The sequence below is a fragment of the Oreochromis niloticus genome, unplaced genomic scaffold (genome assembly GCF_001858045.2).
Source record: "Oreochromis niloticus isolate F11D_XX unplaced genomic scaffold, O_niloticus_UMD_NMBU tig00001668_pilon, whole genome shotgun sequence".
Taxonomy (NCBI): domain Eukaryota; kingdom Metazoa; phylum Chordata; class Actinopteri; order Cichliformes; family Cichlidae; genus Oreochromis; species Oreochromis niloticus.
The window spans coordinates 243,541-251,340 of record NW_020327444.1 but is presented as its reverse complement, the minus strand read 5'-3'; the positions used below and the strand labels follow the sequence as shown (position 1 = coordinate 251,340).

Below are 7,800 nucleotides of genomic sequence, written 5' to 3'. Positions count from 1 at the left end.
GTGGGAGAAATGTTTCGTCACTCATCCAAGTGATTTCTTCAGTCTCAGCTGACTGCAGGTTTCCCCAAACCTTATAAACAGTACATTTGCATAATGACTGAAAACAGCCCACTGAAGGAACAATGGGCTGATAATGACAATAAATGGATAGATCAGTAAGCGTCGATGAGTCTTCTCAACATGTGTTGAAGTTCTCCAGAGGCCTTGTAATGAACTAATCATTTGATTTAGGTTTGATATCTAAAACCTGCAGGACACCGGCCTTTGAGGCCTAGAGTTGCCCACCCCTGCTTTAAGTTATTCATTTCAACTGCTCTGTGGACCTCGGACGCACAGCAGTGTTGTGGAACACTGATGAGAAGGGAGCTGTGTAGGTTGTTTGCTGAAATGAAAAACACAGTCAGATAGTCTGTGCAAAGCAGCAGCCTGTCCCTGGGGAAGTGGTCAAATACTCAGTTTTTCTTAGAAAGGTTTAAGACTTTCTGCAGTGCGGCCCACGTCACCCCTACTTGCGGCCCGTATATTGACGTGAAGAAATATAATGTAATTTCACCCTTGAAGTTACTTTTTTGTTAGGGAGGATTTATTTGTTGCTGAGTGCAATGTTAAAATAAGTTCTTCAGAAAGCAAAACATTAATATAATTATATGATTAATATGATTTAATATGAAGGCAACATGAGCAGAGAGTACAAATGTGGAGGGACTGGCTGTGTTAGTTCAATGAGAGTGTCAAAAACTAATGTGTACACTTGTCTGCATTTTATTTTGTTAAATGCAAACAAAATTAGAGCAGAAGTGCTGGCACGTGTCTTGCCAGAAAGAGAGTACCAATGTGATTATTTGGTAGTTCAATGAAAAGCTTTACTTAATTAAGAGTGAGGAAAAAATTGTGTTCATGTTTGCAGTTTTGTCTTGTTATACAATATTTGAAATTTTAAAAAAACAACAAAAAAAAACTACATTTTCAAAAACATTTGTGGGTGTTTTCTTGTTTGTTTGTACTACTTAAACACTAAACCGGCCCTCCAATGAGATGACAGTGCCAACAGTGGCCCACAGCTCTTTGACGTTTGAGGCCCCTGCCCTGAAGTATCCGCAGTCATGATCAGAGTCCTCTAAATACTAAATGTTTCTTTTATTATTTATTATCAGACACTGGTGCACCCCATATGAAAGGAGAGGAGACAATTTTGTACCACAGTTCACACCAACACACCATCATTCCTGAAAACAAACTATCAACCTCACTGACAGTGACACAAATCATTGAAATGACCATCATAAACAGTGTGTTTTCCAATTCCTACCAAAACCAGATTTTTGAGACGGCTCAGAAACAGATCAGTAAGTGTCGATGAGTCTCCAGCGCAGTTTTAAGTGAAGTTTAGTCTGCACGGGGTTTTTTGGGGTTTTTTGGGGTTTTTTTTGACAGTTTTCGTTTCCTTTCGTCGTTTCCTCTTTTGCTAAACTGCGCATGTTGACAGAAATAAATAGACTTAGTGTTATTTTTCTGGGAAGTTAGTAAACGCGACGGTGAAATCAAAAGATGTTTTTAGAGGGGATGAGTTCCGGTGACCTGCATTAGAGGTAGTATGCGAGAATAACCAGGAAATAAAACAATCCGCCATCAGCACAGTTCTGAAGGGAAAAAACTAAAGAAAAAAACTTTCGAGTTTAACTGGTTATATTCCAGTGAGTCACACTTTGGGAACAATAACAGATATAGGTGGCCACTCCAGTGCCTGTTCCTGTCACCTGTCTGAGAATGATGTTGGTTTTGTGATGTAGAGTATTATCGGACCCAAAGCCTTTTATCTCAGCTCTGCAGCCTGCCCTGTGTCACCGAGCTAGCTTAGCACGGCTAGTTAGCCTCCCCCAGGCTCAAACTTTCAACACAAAACACTGAGTCTGTCGGTCCAGACTTTCTCACACATCATTACATCAATATTTTCACGCATTGTATATATCTACCTATGCGTTAATGATCAAACTTCTGAGTGCAAGATAAACATAGTTTTGTTTCTTACCGCTCATGAGGAACTGCAAGAGCAACAGCAGCATCTTCAACCTCCTACAAGAAACAGCAACCCGTTAAATCCAAACACTTCTCATTGTTTCTCTTAATATTTGTATTTTATACATATTCTGGGAGCCGTGGATAAAACACAGTGGAGGGAGTAACACCAGCTATACTGTTTACTTTCGGTTTCACGTGAACAGCAGTGTCCCGTCTTCCAGGTTAACTGGTTATTACGTTCACTGGAATATGTATTGTCTGAGGGAGCTGCACTGCTCAAACAACTATCATCTCCAAATTAAACTCTCAGCGCCCTGAACTTGTTTATTGATTAAACTTACGATAAAACATTACAAATACATTTATTCAGCAGTGGCGTGTTGTAATGCAGTGTATCGCCGCATGGTGGCGCCTCTTGTTTCATGACTGGTACGGTAGGTCACCCCCTTTTTTAATTCTTCTTCGTTGTGTACCATCTCTGTTACGGATTCTTCCGTGTGTACGCGGACTAGTGTGCTCTCAAGTAATGTGTGGTAGAGCTGGCACTTTTATTTTCGATATTTAAAATAAATGAGTACTTGTGGAAAGTTAGAAGTTGTTGCTCATTCGCTATCCACCTGCCACCTCCGCGGCTGGCTTCATCTCCACCGCACGTTACAGAAGCTGTGTCCCAATCCAGCGACCGCACGCTTCGTAGTACGCGTGCTTCGCGGACTACGTACGGCGGGTACTAGGAAGTACGAGAAGTGCGGAAGTGAGAGGCTTGTGAAATGGGACCGTCTAGCCTTGGTGGGGCTGCTCAGGTTGCCTAGCAACCATGATACTAACCTCGAGAACGTTTCATACGTTTTCATACAGCATTGTTTGCTTCAAGTTACACACTATGAAAGGCAGCAACAAGTTTAATATTCAGAAACCTAAAGTATGTATCAGCAGCAGAATGGAGCTAAAAATAAATGTTTGTTTCAGTTCTATGAAGCTTTGAGTATTTTGGATTAGTAGCACTGCTGTGTTTGTTGCATCATATTGCTGTACTTGTTTATATGCTTTATATATTCTGAGGTAAGTTGATCTATAGTGTTACATCATATTCTATAAGGATGTTATGTGTTTGTATACTTTCTGCCCAGTTTGACCCATTTAGCAGAAGTCAGCCTGTTTAAGGCTCTGATATCTATTCTGTATGACTTAAAGCAGTTATGACATGGTCTGATTTTCTCACCCAATAAAGGAATATTTAATATATCAGTCTACTCTTCATTCTATCAGAAACAGTTATCACAGCTCGTACATTTTCAGAATCAGAATCAGAATCAGAAACTTTATTGTCATTGTCACCAGTACAACGAAATTAAGAAAGGTCCCCGATCATTGCGTCATCCCTAACGATATCAGAAAATAAATAAAACAATAAAATTTCAATAAATAAAAATAAACAAAATAATAAATAAAATAAACAAAATACTTAAAATACTAATAAGACATATCAGTAAACATTCACGTACATTCCCACATACATGCCTCAGACAGCGAATGGATTAACACAAGAGTGGCGTGATGGACATTATTTTGCAGTATTCAGATGTGTTATTGCGGTTGGATAAAAGCTTTTCTTTTTACACATGTATGTAAGCATTGAGCCAAATTTAGTAATGCCAACATATTAAACGAACAATATTTGTCTCTTATATATAATACATCTATATATACACTGTCAAAGATACTTGTCTTTGAGTGAAGATTTAAGGTGATAGGAAATATAAATAAATGCAACTTGAAGTTTTACTGAAGCCCAGTATTTGACACAGAGTTCAAGCTCACTGCTGTAATAACTAATAATGATTAATATAATACAACAACAAAACCATGTACTAGGCGATTGCTACAGAAGCTCCAGGAAAACATAGAATGGGCAAGAATGGAGTTTAAGCCAAGTAAATCTTGCAGCATCTCCATCATAAGAGGAAAACTGACAGCCGAGCAATTCTATATCAGTCGAGAACCAATTCCAACAGTCTTAGAGAAGCCCATAAAGAGCCTGGGACAGTGGTATAATGCAGACCTCAATGATACATGGCAACTAGAACAACTAAGGCTACGTTCACACTGCAGGCGAAAGCGCATCAAATCTGACTTTTTTTACCCTATGCGACCCATATCCGATCTTGGTATGACAGTGTGAACGGCACAAATCTGATATTTTCAAATCCGATCTGGGTCACTTTCGTATGTGGTACTGAATCCGATACATATCCGATGTTTTAGAAAGCGACTGCTGTTTGAATGGTCATGTGGCATTAAATCCGTCTTTTACGTCACTGACACAGAACAGATGCCAATTATCAGCGCAGGAGAAGCGCCCGAGAAGACATCGCGAACGCTTCCTGGCCATCCAGTGTAGATGTTAGTGAAACTGTTGGGAAAACAACGTGAACATTTTATTTGTACTGTATAATCTGCAAATTCTGACAGAAATCTGCAACTATCCTTTGAAGCACCGCTCCTCTCTAAAACAGCAATAAGGATAATTATTAGGTTATCTACATTATTATGTAAATAACAAAATAACTTAAAGGAAAAATTGGGAAACGTAAAGTCCGAAGTCTTTATATTAAGGGCCATCAGTCAAACAATATTGTTTGCTCTGGGTCTAAACAGAGCGCATTGTGTGTGACATCTTCATTTGCGCATGCGGGCCGCTTTGATCGTCCACACTAGAGCGCGTTTGCTGTCGCATTTTATTTGTAGTGTGAACAAGCAGACAAAAAAATCGGATTTGATCAAAAATCGGAATTGAGCATTAAGACCTGCAGTGTGAACGTAGCCTAAGGCAGAACTTGGCTGATGACCTCCAGCGGATTAACAACACTGCACTCCCAGGGAAACTGAAGCTCTGGTGCTTCCAGTTTTGGTTGTTACCCAGACTACTGTGGCCGTTGACAATGTACGAGGTCTCACTCAATCATGCCAATCGACTAGAGAGGCTAGTGAGCTCCTACGTTAAGAAGTGGCTCGGACTTCCCAAGTGCCTCAGCAGCATTGGACTGTACAGCGACGGGATACTGTCATTGCCTATCCCTAGCCTGGTTGAGGAGTTTAAATGTGCAAAAGTGAGGCTTGAGATGTCACTCACGGACTCCCAGGACCCCATAGTGAGAGGCACTGCTCCCACCCTAGCAACGGGGAGGAAGTGGACCCCAGCCACATCTGTGCTACAGGCGAAATCCGCTCTTCAGCATCGTGACGTGGTGGGTCTGTCACGGTCCTGGGTCGGTGACCCAGTGTTTTGAGTTTCTTGTGTCTCTGAGTTTTTGTATTATGATCTTAGTTCCCTTTGTTCCCCCAGTTTATTCTTTAGTCTAGTGTCTTAGTTTGGCTTTCTTGTATTCTCTTTGGTTCTCTGAGTATTTAATAGCTGCCCTCTGTGTCTCTTTGTTGTTGTTCTGTGTTTCTTAGTTGCTCTGTCTCCCCTAGTCTAGTTTGCGTCTGTGCTACTTCCTGTTTTACTTTGAAGGTCCATGTCTCTTGTGAGTGTATTCTACTTTGCTCCCTCTTCTCGTCAGTTCTGATTCCTCCCAGCTGTGCTCCCCTTCTGTGTCTCTTTCCCCTCGTTACTTCCCAGTGTATTTAAGCCCTGTGTTTCCCTGTGTCAGTGTCGCGATCTCCCTCATGCTGTGTGTGATTCTCCCCGTGTCTCCTGGTATGCATTATAATTAGCTTTTCCCAGTTTAGTTTTGTATTGCTTGTGTTCTATTTTCCAGCAATAAAGCTGTGCTTTTGAGTTCAAGTTCTGTCCCCGTGAGTTTGCGTTTGGGTCCAATCCCTGCCTGCCACACAGCCGAAACATGACAGGGTCACGTCCAACAGGGTAGAGGAGGATTTGGTCTTGGCACAGTAACACCTTGGTGGCAACAGGCATCTGTAACCGAACGTCGGAAAATGCTAGTGGAGGAGGTGCGACGACAGGAGGAAACAGCCAGACATGCCAGAGCCGTAGCACTGGCCAAACAGGGTCGCTGGATGAATTGGGAGAGTGTGGAAAAGAGGAAACTCTCATGGAGTGAAATCTGGGGAATGGAGTCTAATAGATTAAGTTTCATCATCCGAGCGACATACGATGTGCTGCCTTCCCCAATAAATCTGCAGCTGTGGTTTGGAAAGGACCCATCCTGCCCCCTGTGTACAGTCCCAGCCACACTCAAGCACATCTTGGTTGGTTGTATGACTAGCCTTACTCAGGGCAGATACACATGGAAACTCAAGCAGGTTCTCAGGTGTCTAGCCAAGAAAGTTGAGTGCAAAAGAAAATCCATTAACGCTCAACTTTTCACGAACCAAGAGGAGCGTCAGTTTTCATCAACATTTGTCCGGGAAGGAGACAAGCCGAGGACTAGCCCCTCAAACCCAGATCTGGGCCCGCTGAAGGCCGCCAGGGATTGGCAGATGCAAGTGGACTTGGATCAGAGGCTAATTTTTCCCACAGAGATAGTAACAATTACTCTGCAACCAGACCTCGTCCTTTGGTCTAACTCCCAAAAACTTGCGTACGTCATTGAGCTGACGGTACCATAGGAGGAAGCAATTGAGGAAGCATTTGAGCGTAAGAAGCTGCGCTATGCCAACTTGGCAGCTGAGGCAGAGGACAGAGGCTGGAAGATCAAGGTGCGCCCGGTGGAAGTGGGGTGCAGGGGTATGTCTGTGAAGGTTCTCAGTCATCCAGGTCATCGTCGACTAAGGAGCTTGGAAAGAAAAGCGTCTGGACTTCTTGAGTTGCTTGAAGACGTTTCACCTCTCATCCGAGAAGCTTCTTCAGTTCTAAGGATCAGTGGTGACCTCTACAGACCTCTACATCGGAGAAACATCGGAGAGACCAAACAGCCACTTCACAAGCGCATGGCACAACATAGAAGAGCCACCTTCATGGGACAAGACTCAGCAGTTCATCTGCATCTAAAGGACAAAGGTCACTCTTTCGAGGATGCCAACGTTCACATTTTGGACAGAGAGGACAGATGGTTTGAAAGAGGAGTGAAAGAAGCCATTTACGTCCACTGTGAGCGACCATCTTTGAACAGAGGCGGTGGTTTACGACACCAACTGTCTGCCATCTATAATCCAGTTTTGAGATCCCTTCCCAGACGCCTTAACGCCCACTCACATCCTGGGCCATCTGACCTCAGGAAATCACATGATAGGGTGGGGCCAGGTTTCACAATGAGCTTACCCGAAACCCTGGCTGATTAGGACCCACACCCGCTTTCACACCTTGGCTCATGTGATTAGGTAGAGGATCATCAGGGGGTCCTTTGTCCCCCTTTGGGGGGGAAACTCCCACTGGGTTTAAATCTGGGACTCTCCACCACTGATCCTTAGAACTGAAGAAGCTTCTCGGATGAGAGGTGAAACGTCTTCAAGCAACTCAAGAAGTCCAGACGCTTTTCTTTCCAAGCTCCTTAGTCGTGCAGGGGCTTTGTTGCCAGTACAACAGCAAAACTGCTTAGAGAGATTGGGATCAGAGGACAGGCGCAACGGCAGGCTATAAGAAAACTAGATAACACTGCTGAGAGGCCAGTCACTGGCTATGGTTAAAAAGGGCTGACATCACTTGGGCAGCTAAGGCAGTCAGCTAACCACGAGAGAAAAGAAATATTCCGCTCTTCTCCCCTCTGCTCTTCTTCCCTTTTCTGGGAGGCAGTGGGGAGGTAGAGCGTACAGCCTGATCCAGCGGGGAGGTGTGGGAAGCCAGATCGGGCGCCCCCCCTTCTGGCTGTCCTCTCTGCT

General features: G+C 43.4%; 1 protein-coding gene across 1 annotated transcript; it reads left to right on the top strand.

Annotated features, from left to right (window-relative positions):
• The first annotated feature begins 3,804 nt into the window (after window positions 1–3,804).
• LOC112844845 (uncharacterized) lies at window positions 3,805–5,334 on the top strand. Its single transcript, XM_025904445.1, has 2 exons — window positions 3,805–4,113; window positions 4,850–5,334. Exons 1-2 carry the CDS (start codon window positions 3,938–3,940, stop codon window positions 5,307–5,309), a joined length of 636 nt encoding a protein of 211 aa, XP_025760230.1. The 5' UTR covers window positions 3,805–3,937; the 3' UTR covers window positions 5,310–5,334.
• The last annotated feature ends 2,466 nt before the right edge of the window (window positions 5,335–7,800 follow it).

What these genes read in the sequence shown, in the direction of transcription:
- LOC112844845 (XM_025904445.1), top strand. Translation starts at nt 3,938, where the DNA reads ATGGAGTTTAAGCCAAGTAAATCTTGCAGCATCTCCATCATAAGAGGA. An exon ending in TGGCAACTAGAACAACTAAG is followed by an intron (nt 4,114 to 4,849) that starts GCTACGTTCACA and finishes ACGTAGCCTAAG; the next exon opens with GCAGAACTTGGCTGATGACC.